Source organism: Amaranthus tricolor, chromosome 6 (assembly GCF_026212465.1).
Source record: "Amaranthus tricolor cultivar Red isolate AtriRed21 chromosome 6, ASM2621246v1, whole genome shotgun sequence".
Classification (NCBI taxonomy): domain Eukaryota; kingdom Viridiplantae; phylum Streptophyta; class Magnoliopsida; order Caryophyllales; family Amaranthaceae; genus Amaranthus; species Amaranthus tricolor.
This window is the reverse complement of record NC_080052.1, coordinates 6,537,244-6,553,938: the sequence shown is the minus strand read 5'-3', so window position 1 is coordinate 6,553,938 and position 16,695 is coordinate 6,537,244. Positions and strand designations below refer to the sequence as shown.

General features: G+C 31.2%; 1 protein-coding gene across 1 annotated transcript; it reads right to left on the bottom strand.

The window, feature by feature from the left end:
• Positions 1-13,835: 13,835 nt before the first annotated feature.
• Positions 13,836-15,950, bottom strand: LOC130814871 (probable leucine-rich repeat receptor-like protein kinase At1g35710). The gene has a single exon (XM_057681106.1). The coding sequence runs from the start codon at positions 15,897-15,899 to the stop codon at positions 14,094-14,096; it is 1,806 nt and encodes a 601-aa protein (XP_057537089.1). The 5' UTR covers positions 15,900-15,950; the 3' UTR covers positions 13,836-14,093.
• Positions 15,951-16,695: the final 745 nt, after the last annotated feature.

Below are 16,695 nucleotides of genomic sequence, written 5' to 3'. Positions count from 1 at the left end.
TGTTGCACCATTTATGCTTGATGATTCAACTAAATTTTTAAGTTGTTCATAGGTGATCTCTTGTGAATCTTTATAATTAACATAAGTATTGCACTCATCTTCCATAATCATATTGTGGATAGATACATGTCATCATGATTTTACGTAGCATTGGCACACTCCATGCTAAAGCAGGTTTTCAAATGATTACAAATCGAGCTTGTTGTATACAAAAGGCACGTTCAACATCCTTTCGTGCACTTTCTTGGCGTTGAGCGAACAACCTTTGTTTATGGGTTTGTAGAGCGATTATAGGGTCAATAAAGGTTCCCCATTTTGGATAAACCCCATATGTGAGGTTGTACCCTTTGTTGTAGGTATTTTCATTCATTTAAAAGTGGACCTATGGAGCTTAAACATTGAGAGAATGTCATCAAAAACCAGAGAATGCTAAAGTACATATATGTCGTTGCAAGGCCATGATGTCCCAAAAAAAGCATGCCAAATCCCTAATTCAGAAGCATGCTAAGGTCAATTGGCTTAAATATGGAGACGAGAACACGTGTTTTTTTATAATTGCATTAAGCAGAGAAGAGGTAGCAATCGTATTAATAAGCTTATTGATGATGGCAAGATTATTAGTGATCCTAGTCATTACTTGATCTGCTTTGCAATAGGATGGTTAATAGGACTAGGTTGAATATGCAGGTCATTCAAGTAGGTTGTATCATCCCTCAAAAGGATTGGAGTATTAATGAGAACAAATCCCTCAAAAGGATGGTTTTAACAATAAGTTCTATAAAGCTGCATGATCGGTGGTTGGCCAAGATGTTGTAAAGCCCATTCAAATCTTTTTTAGTAATGGGAAACTTTTGAAAGCATGGAATGTTACAACTTTCAAAAGTTCCTTATCCTTTAAGCCTAGTCCAATCTTTAATTTCCACACCCTCTACAAGTGCATATCTAAGCTAATTTGCTCTAGATTAAAGTTGGTGTTAGGGAATATTATTAATCACACTTATGGCGCTTTTATTGGAGGAAGACACATTAATTATAACATCTTGCTTTGTTAAGACCTAGTGAAGCACTATTATAGGAAATTATGTAATATTGGCTGTTTGATTAAGGTGGACCTTATGAAGGCCTATGAAACCAATAATTGGCCTTTTGTACAAAATATGCTTTATGCTCTCAATTTTCCTCCTCACCTTATCAAAATTATAATGGTTTATATAACTTCAATCCAATGCTCTTTGCTAGTGAATGGTTGAAACAGCCCAAACCAGCGTAAACAGTGTAATAATACTATCTACAAGGCACAGTGGAAGACTTATAGAAGTCCGGGTTGAATCCGACCTATGGCTAATAGCCACAGCAAACCAATATCAGAGTATTTAAAAAAACTTTTTTACATAATTAAGTGAATACTATTTACAAAAAATTATAAAAGTATTACAATTTAATTTATAAATATCTAATTTACATTATGAATTTCAAAACGAAGTCCTCGCCTCGCACGTAACACATAATACAAGTGTGCATCATCTCCACAGCAAAGCTAACCTGAAAATGGATCTATCCCCGAAAGGGATAGGCCTCATCAAAGACTGTCAACAATTATATTGTTGAGTAATCCAACCAACTACTACATCTTTATACAAGTCATTAACAAATGTCTCAAATTTAGTCTTTTGCTCATTTGGTATCTCCTTATGAAACATTAATCTATCAAAACCCAAACTTTTTTAAAAGACGGTTTGGTATCGACATAAATACGACTAAAAACCTTTGGTTCATAGTGAATCAAAACATCGTTATGACTTTACAAGTTAATAGCGAAAAACAAAATGCGGCTTTTCAATAGCGAAACAATACGGCAAATGAAACATATGATTACATTTTCGAAACAAACAATACTTTATATACCAAACATATTTATTCAAAACTCATATTAAATCAATAATATAACAGCACTTTAAAACGTGGGAATATATGGATCGTCAGGAAGTAGGCTTGATCTAATTACCGAGAACACTAGTGATCGTCATCACCGAAAATACGGTTCTTATAAGAAAGAAATAGGATCGGGGGGTTCAAGACCAATCCGAATAACCATTACCTATTAACAAGCTATAGGATTTCACAATAATCCGGATTCAAATATCCGTTGTCAATTCCCAATATCGGACATTTTTCAATGTCGAACATTTCAATATAAAACGAATCAATAAATCACTTAATTTTCTTTAAAATCATTAATGATAACTCATTTTCATAATACGATATTTCAAGAATTGTATCTTATAAGTCAATAAAATACAAAACATGCTTCTGTAATCTCATTAAATAAATACAATATTAACGTACTTTTTTATCAAATATAATTTTTATAACATGATTAATTTTTACTAAAATCATTTTATAATACTGATAATATTATTACATAAATAAAGCTATCTAACCAATATTTTTCCATCATCAATTAAACATAAAAATACTTAAATTAGCTTTAAAAAGATATTAGATGTTTGTAGGTTACCTTTCTGTGCCATGAATAACAATCAATAATTAAAATATTAATCTATTCATCATCAACCATCAACATGTAAAAGCTTGAGTTACTATCAATGGAGTTTAACTAATTTTACACCAATCTTAAATCCCGAATACCCAACTTATATCATACCCAAATAATATCAACTTATCAAATACCCAATTGATACTTATAATCCCAAATTTGATTCTAGAATGAAATACTCATATTAATCAAATAAGAACCTGTAACTCAACAATACCAATCAATAAAGCTAATTGAAGGATAAATAATAACCATAAACATTTGATAAAAGGAGTACTCAATTTGAATCCCAACTTTAATTATGAACAAGTAAACCAAAAATGCTATTTTCGAATTTTTTGGACACGTTATTAGTATTTTGAGCATAACTCTCTCATATGAACTCTTTTTTGGGCAATTCAAGTGCCCACGCGACCACGACTCTGAGCTCTACAAATCTCATGCAGGATTCATATCACAAAAATGATTCTAAATATCTCTAAAAAAGCCAAACAAATTCAAACTGAACTTCCTTAAATAAACTGAACTTACTCACAACTTTGAACATGAATCAACAACCATTTAAGAACTTAAAACTACTTTAATACATTCAATTTATGATTAAATAGATTAGTTTGTGAATCATCTCAGTCACCATTGAAAGGGTCTTTCAACTTTCAATCTTGAATTTCAATTTGAGTCACAAAATCCCCAATTTAAATCAATAAGAACCCTAACTTTTGATTACTTGAATGATGAATCCCAAGTTACACTTCAATCAAAACCTTTATCTTAAGTTCCATTAATAACTCAAAGATAATCCTTTAATGGATGACTAAAAAGTAGAAATAAATAGAATTCCCATAATTGTAAGAGGGATTCCAAAATGGGGATGGAAAAGAGATTGATTTTCATAACATAACCTTAATTTATTATGGATTTTGCAAAGGATAAAATCAAATTTAGATTTATTTCACAAGTAGTGAAGATTATGAATGATTGAGTTTTTGTGAATTGGTACAGGAATTTCAATCCTGAAATATGAGGTGATGGTGATGATGAGTCAAGAGTTTGATGACTCTTAACTCAAATAAGGAGCCACCTAAGGGGTTGTGTGTCATTTTGACACATAATCATCTTTCATTTGTTTTTCTTTTACCTAATTTTCATCGTATAACTTACTTAGTTTCCAAATTTTAATTAGACTGATACCCAAAGGTGATAAGATAATTTACTCGGTCAAAATAAAATATTACGCTTAAGATTAAAGAATTCATTTACACTTAATTAATTATAATTAATTAAGCGAGTAATTTTTAGGGCTATTTTATTCGATCCAACTTAAAATAATTTCGTCCTCGAAATTACTCTACACTTCAGAAAACTTATTAAAATAATTCTCCCCTACTTTAGGGTAAACCTTAAATAGTTCAACGTCCCAAGCTTACTTAACTGAAAACCTCAACTCTGCATTCGGCAGTAATCCAAGTTTAGAAACAATGTTTATGATTCAATCACGAATAAAAATAATTTTCAAATGCACAAAACTCATATGATGCGAAACACATTTGCACATACACAAGTACACTTAGATTATAAAATCGCAAAATTTATTTTATAAATTTCTATACTTACTCGATTGCGTTACGCTTAGTACTTGTGGGTAAAATATTTGTTGAACACATAGTTAATATGTTCGTATTACTCAAGTTTATTTTTATCCTGTCGGGTAGTTTTTGTGAACAAAATCTTTTAGGCACTACTCAAACTGATACTCATGACTCAAAACAATATTAGCAAACATTTTAAACTTTTAAACAAAGATTTTTTATACTTTACAAAAAATTTGTTAGAGTTTCCCTCCGAATAAAGGCTATTCAAAATTACATTTTCAAAATCAAATATGTTTTTTAGTCAAACTAACTTATTAAATCAGTTTCAGTTACTTTACTTGAACACCAAATTAAATACAACTTTAACTAAATGTTAACTAATTTTATTATTTTAACTTCAAAATATTTATCTATACAATATATTCTTTATAAAGCAATCTTTTTCTTGATAATGATAACAAGTAAAATACTTGATTCATATTATTATAATATAATAATATCATTACTCAGATTGATAATGATAACAAGTAAAATCCTATATTAGATCAATGACAATTAGTTAAGCTGGCTAAAATAGTCATTGATTTTTTTTTTTTCTTCTCAATATAGAGTAATTCCATCCTCTAACTTGGACTCTTATTTCCAATCATACATTTTATAACTAACATATTCACGTTCCTCAATATAACACTAGTCACAACTTTAAATATTCCCCAACTTTGATACAACCTTAAAATTTAACTTCTAAATTTTAACAAACCTTATACTCGAATACTTTTTAACAAACCTTTTCTTGTTTTAAATCAATTCAACCATTTTGTATCCACTATTTGAAAATTTGATTCCCTAATTTACTTAATTTTCCTAAATGACAACAAAACTTCACTTAGGAACTCTTATAACCCCTAATATACTTCGAAAGTATCACTTTAAATCACACATTTCATTTCTCATAATCAAGTATCTTGAACCGCAAATTATAAATTTCCTGGATCACTTTCAATTTTCAACCTTTAATAACTTATAACTCAATTGCTATTGTTTAACTTTCTCTCACAATACGTTCATATCCTCCTTTAATACATGACCCTTAAACTTTAAGTTTCAAACACATCTTTCTCAAATAACTTCCATACTCTTGACATTCAATTTCATACGATTCTTAAGCTTTATTCTGATCATCCGGTTCACCATTAATACAATTGTACACAACATAGCCCATTCAATTTTTATCCTTAACTGTCTCATCGAATCATGGTTTAAACAAACACTTTTGTTCCCCTAGTTATTAGCTTTTCGATCACCTCAATACAATTTGCTTCAATATAATTAGCTTCTAATCAAATATTCATTTTCTATAAGTACAATTTAACTTCAAATTTCTCCATACATGTAATACAAGGCTTCCATAACTTTAATTGATTCTTATTTGACTTATCAAATTCAACTCACATTAACCATAAATAAGGCTTGACATAATTTGAACCACTCAAACTTTTTAATTCTCAAAGTTATCCTTTCAACATCGTAAATCATTTAGAATATTCGCCATCATAAATTTACACATACCTGAATACGTATAAAGCACTCAATAGGCTTGCCACAATATACACTTTACGACATTCCTATTCATATCAATCCTTCTTCCTTTTTTACAACTTCCCTTAATTGAAATTTCTCATCCAAATATTATTAAATTGCACATATCACAAATACTTTTTCTACATTCTTTATTCCTTGATTGATTTCCATTTTACACACAATTGATTATTCACAACACGTAAGGAAACTTCAATAATTCATTAGCACTTAAGCACATTACACATCACACATATAACACATACTCACATTAATACCATCCGATTTTCGGAGGTTACACCTTAAGACTCGACTACCGCGCTATTTCGAATTTTCAAAATTTATTTTTCAAAAGTTTTGTACTTGAATATGAGGATTCGAGTACTCCAGAAAAAACTAGGCTCTGATACCAATTGAAACAGCCAAAACCAGCGTAAAAAGTGCAATAATACTGTCTACAAGGCACAGCGGAAGACTTATAGAAGTCTGGGTTGATTTACAAACCAATATTAGAGTATTTACAAAAACTTTTTACATAATTAAGTGAATACTATTTACAAAACATTATAAAATTATTACAATTTAATTTACAAATATCTAATTTACATTATGAATTTCAAAACGAAGTCCTCGCGTCGCACGTAACACATAATACAAGTATACATCATCTCCACAGCAGAGCTAACTTGAAAATGGATCTATCCCCTGAAGGGATAAGCCCCATCAAAGACCGTCAACAATTTAATTATTGATTAATCGAACCAACTATTACATCTATATACAAGTCATTAACAAATGTCTCCAATTTAATCTTTTGCTCATTTGGTATCTCCTTATGAAACATTAATCTATCAAAACCCAAACTCTTTTAAAAGACCGTTTGGTATCAACATAAATACGACTAAGAACCTTTGGTTCATAGTGAATCAAAACACGGTTATAACTTTACAAGTTTATAGCAAAAATCAAAATGCAGCAATTCAATAGCGAAACAATATGGCAAATGAAACATATGATTTCATTTGCGAAACAAACAAAACTTATATAACCTAACGCATTTATTCAAAACTCATATTAAATCAATAATATAACAACACTTTAAAATGTGGGAATATATGGACCGTCAAGAAGTAGGCTTGATCTAAATTCCGAGAACACTAGTGATCGTCATCACAGATAAATACAATTCTTACAAGAACGAAATAGGATCAGGGGATCGAGATCAATCCGAATGACTATTACCTATTAAAAAGCTATAGGATTTCACAATAATCCGGATACAAATATCCGTTGTCGATTCCCAAAATCGAACATTTTTCAATGTTGAACATTTCAATATAAAACGAATCAATAAATCACTTGATTTTCTATAAAATCAATAATGATAACTCATTTTCATAATAAGTTATTTCAAGACACATATCTTATAAGTCAATAAATATAAAAAAGTGCTTTTGTAATCTCTTTAAATAAATACAATATTGACGTACTTTTTAATCAAATATAATTTTTATAACCTGATTAATTTTTACTAAAATCATTTTATAATACTGATAATATTATTACATAGATAAACCTACCAAACCAATATTTTTCCCATCATCAATTGAACATAAAAATATTTAAATTAGCTTTAAAAAGATATTAGATGTTTGTAGGTTACCTTTCTATGTTTTGAATAACAATCAATAATTAAAATACCAATCAATTCATCATCAACCATCAACATCTAAAAGCTTGAGTTACTATCAATGGAGTTTAACTAATTTTACACCAATCTTAAATCTCGAATACCCAACTTATATCATAACCAAATAATATCAACTAATCAATAATACCCAATTGATACTTATGATCCCAAATTTGATTCTAGAACGAAATACTCATATTAATCAAATAAGAACCTGTAACTCAACAATACCAATCAATTAAACCCAATTGAAGGATAAATAATAACCATAAACACTTGATAAAAGGAGTACTCAATTTGAAATCCAACTTTAATTATGAACAAGTAAACCAAAAATGCTATTTTCGGTTTGAAGGGTGAGCTTTGATAACCTGTTGAATTTTGATCCCAAAAGGAGGATGCTTTCTGAAACAGCCCAAACCAACGTAAAAAATATAATAATATTGTCTATAAAGCATAGCGGAAGATTTATAGAAGTCTGGGCTGAATCCAACATGTGGCTCGATAGCCGCAGCAAACCAATATCAGAGCATTTGAAACTTTTTACATAATTAAGTGAATATTATTTACAAAACATTATAAATTTATTACAATGTAAGCATCGTCTCCACATCAGAGCTAACTTGAAAATGGATCTATCCCCCATAAAGATAAGCCCCATCAAAGACTGTCAACAATTGAATTGTTGAGTAATCCGAAAAAATATCTCATTTATATACAAGTCATTAACAAAATCTCCAATCAAATTCTTTGCTCTATTGGTAACTACCTAAAACATTATTATATCCAAATCTAAACTCTTTTAAAAACACCGTTTGGTATCGACATAAACACGACTATGAACCTTTAGTTCATAACGAATCAAAATATGGCTATAACTTTACAAGTTAATAGCAAAATCAAATTACGGCTATTTCTTTATAAGTCAATAGCGAAACAATACGGCAAATGAAACATATGCTTTCATTGCGAAACAAACAAAACTTTATATACCAAACATATTTATTCAAAACTCATTAAAAACAATAATGTAGCAACAATTCAAAACGTGGGAATATATGGATCGTCAGGAAGTAGGCTTGATCTAAATCCTGAGAACACCAGTGATCGTCATCATCGAAAATACGGTTCTTACAAGAACGAAAAAGGATCGGGGGCTCGAGACCGATCCGAATAACCATTACCTATTATCAAGCTATAGGATTTTACAATAATCCGGATATAAATATCCATTGCCAATTCCCAAAAACGGACATTTTTCAATGTCGAACATTTCAATATAAAACGAATTAATTAATCACTTGATTTTCTTGGAAATTAATAACCGTAACTCATTTTCGTAGTAAAACATATTTAAAAGCTCATATTTGTAATGCTGTGAACATACAAAACATAATTTCGATTAAGGACTAGAAGCAAGGTCAAACGAAGTCAAAATCCAAAATTTCGAACACCAAAAATCATACAATTTTACTCAAATAACAGCAATAGATAATACCACTCCTTATAAAACATAACTTGAATGTTAAAATACGTAAATTAAATTTAAAAGAAAGTAGTTTGCTTGTAGGTTACCTTTATGAATAAATTCTTCAACCAAAAATCAAATTAGAAATCCAAAGAACTTCATTGATGCATTTGAACAAACACCTTGTGTACATCAACTTATAATGCCAAAAGATAACAATCCAAGCTCCCTTTTTCATCACCATCAATAATACTCAAAAAACTCATACCATCCATAATTACCCAATAAAGAAACATAAAATAATCTTAAATACTTGATTAAAGAAATACCCAATTGAAATCCCAATTTGAACAAATAATATTCTGATTGGTTATTCTCGATTTTCATGACAGTCTGTTAGTATTTTGGTCATAACTCTCTCATACGAACTCATTTGGAGGGTATTCAAGTACCTACACGACCACAACTCATAGCTCTACAAATCTTATGAGACACTAAAACCCAAAAATGGCCAGAAGATGCTTGAAATCAGTCGAGAACAGAGAGGACAGAACCTGAATTTTTAAACTATAAATGAATTTTGTTTTTAAACTTTGAAGATGAATCAAAACCCCAAATTGTAACCATTAATAAAATACTACCACATGAACTAGAACTCAAAGAGAACCCAAATGAATCCAACTTCAATACTTGAATTAATTACCCAATTATTGTAAAAATTAACCCAAATAAACATTATTAATCAACATTAAACAAGAACCCAAAACTTGATATGAACTCAATATGATACTAGAAACCTAACTTGATATCATAATCAAAATTACCTAAATAAATCTAATTGATACTCAAACAATAACCCAAAAACAAAATCATAATACCCAAGTTCAACATGAAGTTTAAACTCAATAATCTTGACAATAACTTAGTCATCACAAACTCAAAGCATAATAAACAGATTTTCAACAATAAACAATATATTGAATCAAAATCATATTCATAAATCAAATGAATTTCATATATAAAATCAATTACTCAAAATAAAACTTTAAAAGCTTTACTAATTGTGTCTTACCTCTTTTATGAGCAAATCTCCATTAAAACTTGATATGCAGGGTTTTTGAAAACCATGGATGGACTTTGCCCTCTTCAAAGCTTTAACTTCAATCAACCTTCAAAGAAACCTTTGTACAACTTCTAATTGATTCTAACCCAACTTTGATGCTCTAAGAACCGTAACTTCAATAAAAACCCCATTAAGAAACTTTAACTTCACTTTTCTCAATTTAATCTTTCATTAAAAACCCTGCTTGATTCCCTTAACTTGCAATTTTTAGACAGAATTTATGAGTATCAATTCCCTCATCCTATTTGGGAATTTCGAACATGGAGAGATGAGAAATAGGATTATAGAGGATTTTGGGTTTCCTGGGGAAAAGAGTTTTTTTTACTGATTATTTTTCTCATTGATGATGATGAATAATATGAGAATTATATTCTCTTGTTCTGATGCTTGTTCTGATGTTTGTAGTCATCAAAAGAATAAGTAAGCAAATTGTGTCACTAAACTTAATCAATGTTTGACACTTTATACGTTTATGTGTCTAACCATGACACAAATACTTTTTACCCTATTTTCATCATATAACTTACTTTGGTCCCAAATTTAATACGATTGATATCCTTAAACAATAAAATATTATTTCGTGTCTCAATAAAATAACATACTTAAAATTTAAGAACCCAAATGTATTAAAATATTTTACTAAGTCCTAATAAAATATCACGCTTAAGAAATACTAATCCCAGATACACTTAATTAATTACAATTAATTAAGTGGCTAATTTTTGGGCTATTTCACTTTCCCTTAATAACTCAGATGATCTCATGCTCTTCTCTAAGGGGGGCCTACAATTTTCTAGGCTTCTTTGCCAAGGGCTTAATACTTTTGTTGCAGCCTCAGGCCTTCGTGCATGTCTTGCTGGTGTGCCCACTACTTTGAAGTCTAAGATAGCCTAGAAGCTTTAAGTTCCTCTTAGCTACCTTCCTTTTATGTATCTGGGGGTTCCTCTAACGTCCATGAGGTTGTCTAAGACAAATTTTGATGTTCTTGTAGATAAAGTGACTTCTCAAATTATAGATTGGTATACAAAATGACTTTCCGATGCTGCTGGACTGCAACTTGTTAGGTTTTTTCTTATGAGTATTAGTACTTATTGGTGTCTGATCCTTCTTCTTCCTAAGCGTGTGATTGCGAAGCTGACTGCCATTTGCAGAACTTTCCTTTGGCTTGTAGATGCAAGCAACAACAATCCATGGTATGTTAACTAGCAAAAACTGTGTTGTGGGGAGTAGGAGAGTGGTCTTGGTATTTGTAATTTGGAGGTTTGGAACACTGTTGCTGTTGGTAACTCTCATGGCTTATTTTTCATATGCCTAAGTCTTTGTGGGTTCGTTGGATTTATGATGTGTATACAAAAGGGGAAAACAACCTATATTTCAATCCTTCCCCTACAGCTAATTGGTCTCTAAGGGAATTCTGCAAAACTAGAGACATTCTGAGTTAATGGGTGATGAAGGACAAGTATAGCATTACATGAGTTTACAAGGACTGTGTTCACCAGCAAGAACCTGTTGCCCAGGCCAAGTTTGTTTGGCACAGACCTTCAATCCTCAAAGAACGGTTCATCCTCTAGATTTCTCTTCAGAAAAAGCTTAAGACCCGAGACAAGCTCATTAAATTTTGGCTTTTTGATGATTATAGTTGTCTTATGTGGTCATGTGCAACTGAAAATTTGAAACATACTTTCTTTAATTGTGTGTTTAGCTCAAAGTGTCTTGCTGTCTACCTCCCTTATCTGATCCGTTGCAAAAGTCTAACTTTGATAGGTTAACACGAAAAAAATAAAATGCTTTTAGCTTGAAAAAGAAAGTGATCATCACCAATCTTTGTAGTTTATGCTACTACATTTGAAAAGCTCTCAATGAAGAAATTTTGGAGTTGTACATGATACTAATATAACAGTCTTGTAAAAGATTCGACAAGAAGTTAAGGGAGAATTAATGCTCTATACCCAAATCACTTTAGTGATTAGTGTAGGCTTTTGCTTTCCCAGATCTCTTGTGTAGTTTTACTTTATTTTTGCGAGGTTTCTTCTTTCTTTTGCACATGAAGAGTGAACTAAGGCAACCTTTCCTAGAAGTTGGGTCTCTTTTTCATAATGATGCAGGAAAAGGGGAGAAGTCGTTTCCACCTTAGTGTTTGTATTCTGTGTTGTTTGGTGCAATGGAAAGTTCTCATTTTTACAAAAAAAAAAAAAAGAAACGAACTAAACTGTAGTTGAAGTATTTGGTTTGGTCTGGTCTGGTTTAATTTTTATATTCATTATGGTTTTCGATCCGGTCCTCGTTTTTTAATTTTTTTAGACTAGACCAGACCGGAAATCGTTTCAAAGTAGAATATGAAATGAAATACTTGATCGTAATATTGCATGCCTAACAATTTTTATTCATAGTATTATGAGTCTTTTCCCTTCAATTGTTTTTTTATACCAAAATTCCCATTTTGTGTAACAAGCAAATTTATTTCCTTGTATACCGTCCATGTAGGATGGTATCAAAAATATATTTTTTTTATTTTTGTTTAAATAAAATCGCTTTCTCAGTTAGTGGTTTGACAAAAATATTTTAGTAAACCGCTATCTAAAATAACGGTTTAATTTTAATAAAAAATATAAACCATAAAAAAGATAAACCGTCATCCTAAATGACGATTTACCCTAGGTGTATTTCCCACTTTCTCGTACAATATGCTGTTGGCCCAGTAGCATCATTCATGCAGTTATAGGAAAAGTAAGAATGGATAGAAACATAATCATCAAGGACGTATCAGCTCGATGGTTGCGCTTTGTGGCACTATCCCTAAAGGTCTTGCGTTCGTCTCCTGAAGACTATCCAATATGAAAATTTTTATTTTTTGTTTCTACACTACTTTACAGGTAAACTACCAATTAAGCTTTTAATAGTAAACAACCATATCAGATGGCAGTTATATTATTAACCCAAAAAACCAAAAGAAAAGTAAATCATAGTAAACAGTCATTTCAGATGGCGTTTTGTGTTAAGGAAAAACGTTATCTTAGATAGCAATTTTTTATGGCGAATTTTTTTTAAAAAAATCCATCCTACGTGAACGGTGGATAGAAAGTTATGTTTCCCATTAACATAGGGTGAGATTATTTCCCTAAATTACAATATTTAGGGAAAAGACTCTAATATTATACATAGCACTTGTATATATAGTTTGATCACTAAGCTTGAATTAGACCCAAAAATATTAATTGAAATTATTAGATATTGAGTAAAATACATTTTAGTGTTGAGTAAAATAAGGGAAAACAAGGTAATTATATTGAGCACTTAGATTGACTAATTTTTTCTTTGAAGTTGTCACTTGTCACTACTTGCATTTCTAAATAAAGCTCAAGGGCTGAAACCTTAAATGTAGATTGCCACTTTACTAGAGATAAAGTCTTGGAAGACCTAATAAAATATATTATCTCCCTAGCAAGTACCAATTAACTGATATTTTAACAAAGGTTATTCCTTCGTGCATTTTATAGATTTGTCGACCAAACTCGTAATTTCTTGCATCACCTCTTAATTTGTGGGGGAAGTTGATATATGATGTATGCAGCTTTACTATGAACATAGACAGCAAGAGATCCTACAAGAAATGTTAGCGAGATTTTTTATTTTGCTTCACGTACTTGTGTCCGATCCCTGAAACTCGGACATTGTTATGACACTTAGACACTTCATTTTAAGCGTAAAATTGAATATTTAGACGTATCCGAGACTTTGACACGTACCAGTATCCAACATCAGTACCTAAATCCATGCAATTTAATGTCTTATTTTGATCATTTATATATTGAACTATGCACATCTAATAAAAATTATAAAAATATTAATATTGAACTTTGCAATCCAAGGTATAAAACAGCTTAAATGCGAAAGTGAAATAAAAAGTATATTATAGTCTAAATACCTATATATTTTGGGACAATCTCATTCTCATTACAATTTAAACTCTACTACTTTAGAACAATTTCATCTGCAAGATTATTTGAGCACATGTAACATACAAATTACAATGAAAACAACAACATACAATATAAATAAGACTAGTGCGTAGTCACTATTTACTCCTAATGCTTACAAGGAGGGAGAGGAGCACCACAAAGTCCATAATTTCCCAAAAATGCAGAAGCAGGAATGCTAGCCTTGTGTGCAGGGATCTTCCCACTCAATTCATTCCTCGAAACATCCAACAATTTCAGGTTCTTTAAATTGAACACACTGCTTGGAATACTTCCCCTTAATCTATTACTAGCCATCTCTAGCACTTTCAGTTGGGTCAAGTTCCCAATTGACTCGGGTATGGATCCTCCCAATGGATTATTTGATAAGATTAAGGAACTGATCCCTAAAATGTTCAAACCTTTGTAGTTACCCATGTTCTTGTCGAGTGGCCCAGTGAATAAGTTGTTCGACACATCGATACTCAAGTACGAACCTGTAGTGAAAATGATCCCCAACGGCCCTGAAAACTTGTTTGAGTTAAGATCAAGATGTTGTATCGAAATGAGATTCTTGAACTCTGTAGGAATTGTTGAATGAAATTGATTGTTTGATATGTTTAAGTACCACAGTTGACTCATATTACCAATCCCTGAAGGCAATGCCCCATTGAGCTTGTTACTTGACAGGTCTAGAGATGTTATCATTGAGGAAGATAACCAATTTGGTAGTTGCCCGGTAAGCCCTGTCGCGGCTAAGTTCAGAGTTATGATGGTTAGTTTCGATATCCAATCGGGTATTGACATGGGCCCAAGTGGGTTATGAGCTAGATTTAGTGAGACTAAACTGTTTAGTTTAGCTAGCTGAGGAGGAAGTGGACCCACAAGATGATTATTAGACAAATCTACTGATAAGAGATTCCTTATATTGCCAAAACTAGGAGGTATTTGGCCAACTAAGTAATTATTTGTAAAGGAAATTTCCTGTAAGGCCCCAAGATTTTCTAGAGTTGAGGGTAACTTTCCGGTTATAGAATTATTATCTAAGTAGATTCTTGAGATTTCGCTTAGATTTCCGAATGAGCTTGGAATAACACCAGAAAGTTTATTGTTATCAAGTAAAAGATCTGTCAGAGAAATAAGCTGGCCTACAGATGAAGGAATTGATCCGGAAAGTTGGTTATTGTTTAGATATAAAGTGTTTAACTCAGAAAGTTCACCAATGGAATCTGGTATTGGACCTTGTAGATTATTTGAGGATAAATCTAAATTTAAAAGATTCTTAAGTTTGGAAATCCCAACAGGGATTTTGCCAGAGAATTTGTTGGTATAGAGATTGAGTTTCGTTAGTGACGTTAAAGTCGAAATAGATCTTGGAATTGGCCCGGTTAATTGATTTTCCGATAAATCTAATTCAAAAAGGGATGACATTGATTGGAAAATAGAGTTGGGTATGGTACCAGAAAGATTGTTGCTATCAAGATAAAGCCTTTCAAGATTATGGAGGTTACCAAATGAAGAGGGTATAGGTCCACTAAATTGATTTGTGGATAAGAAAAGATGTTTTAAGTTTGATAATTTGCCTAGTTCTATTGGAATTGGACCGGTTAATTTGGTAGTGCCACTAACGCTAAGGTATGTGAGATACGTAAGGTTGCCTAGGAAAGGGGAGAGTGTACCTGACAATGTGCCTTCGTAGTGTTGTATGCTATCTACTCGACCATTGGTTTGGTTGCAGGTCACACCGGCCCACGAAGAGCAGCAATTCGTGTTGGCGATCCATGTTTTGAGGATTTTAGAAGGTTTAGTGCGATGCTTGAAATCGAGCAAGGCCTCTTTGTCGATGGGGTTGCATGGCTGTACCAATATAGGGAAAAATGTAGCAGATAAAAATATGATGGAAATGAGAGCAAGGGAGTTTTTGATAGTTCTCATTATTGCTTTTAGTATGTTGCCAAATGAAATGAATGTGCTTGGAATAAGTTCAAGGCTTGGGGTTATATAGGTATAGTAGGCCGTCGACACAGTATCTCTATTTCATAATACTTGCTATATAACTTTTATTTTTGTTATTCAATAATAATTCGATACTAAATATATTTAGATAGGCATATCCAAAAATTTGTTATATAAAGTTACTTAGGTATTTAAAACTAAAAGTTAAGATGAATTAAGCAAGATTTCATTTGATTATATTATTTCTTATTATATAACATATGAATAAATTATTAAATTTAGATTGATTAATGATGAATATTACTTTGCAAATGCTCCAATAATATGCGACGCCACTCCCCTCCAAAGACCCATCCAAATTGTTAATAGGAAAGGAGAATCTTTGATCACACTTTGAATATTGATAACTTGATTCTTGATATGTATTAATTATTCTGTCTTAAATTAGTAGTTTGTTTTAGTAGAGTAAAAATAAGTGTGGTTTGAGTGTGGTTTTAGTCATGTACATTTAGTATTTAAATTTGCATTTTAAAATACTAGATTTTTGTGTGGTTTGGTTATGAAGTAGAAATAAATACTATGATTTAATTTCTACCTTCAAAAACGGTGTTGTTGGTAAAGGTCATTATAATTTTATCTATATTGAATTATGTCTCCGATCATCCATGTATGAAAAAATACTCCCTCTATTTTAGCTTACTTGTCTAATTCGGTTTTGCACATTTATTAATTAATTTATTTAATCTCTAATATATATTTTTATTGTGTATGATTA

What these genes read in the sequence shown, in the direction of transcription:
- LOC130814871 (XM_057681106.1), bottom strand. Translation starts at nt 15,899, where the DNA reads ATGAGAACTATCAAAAACTCCCTTGCTCTCATTTCCATCATATTTTTA.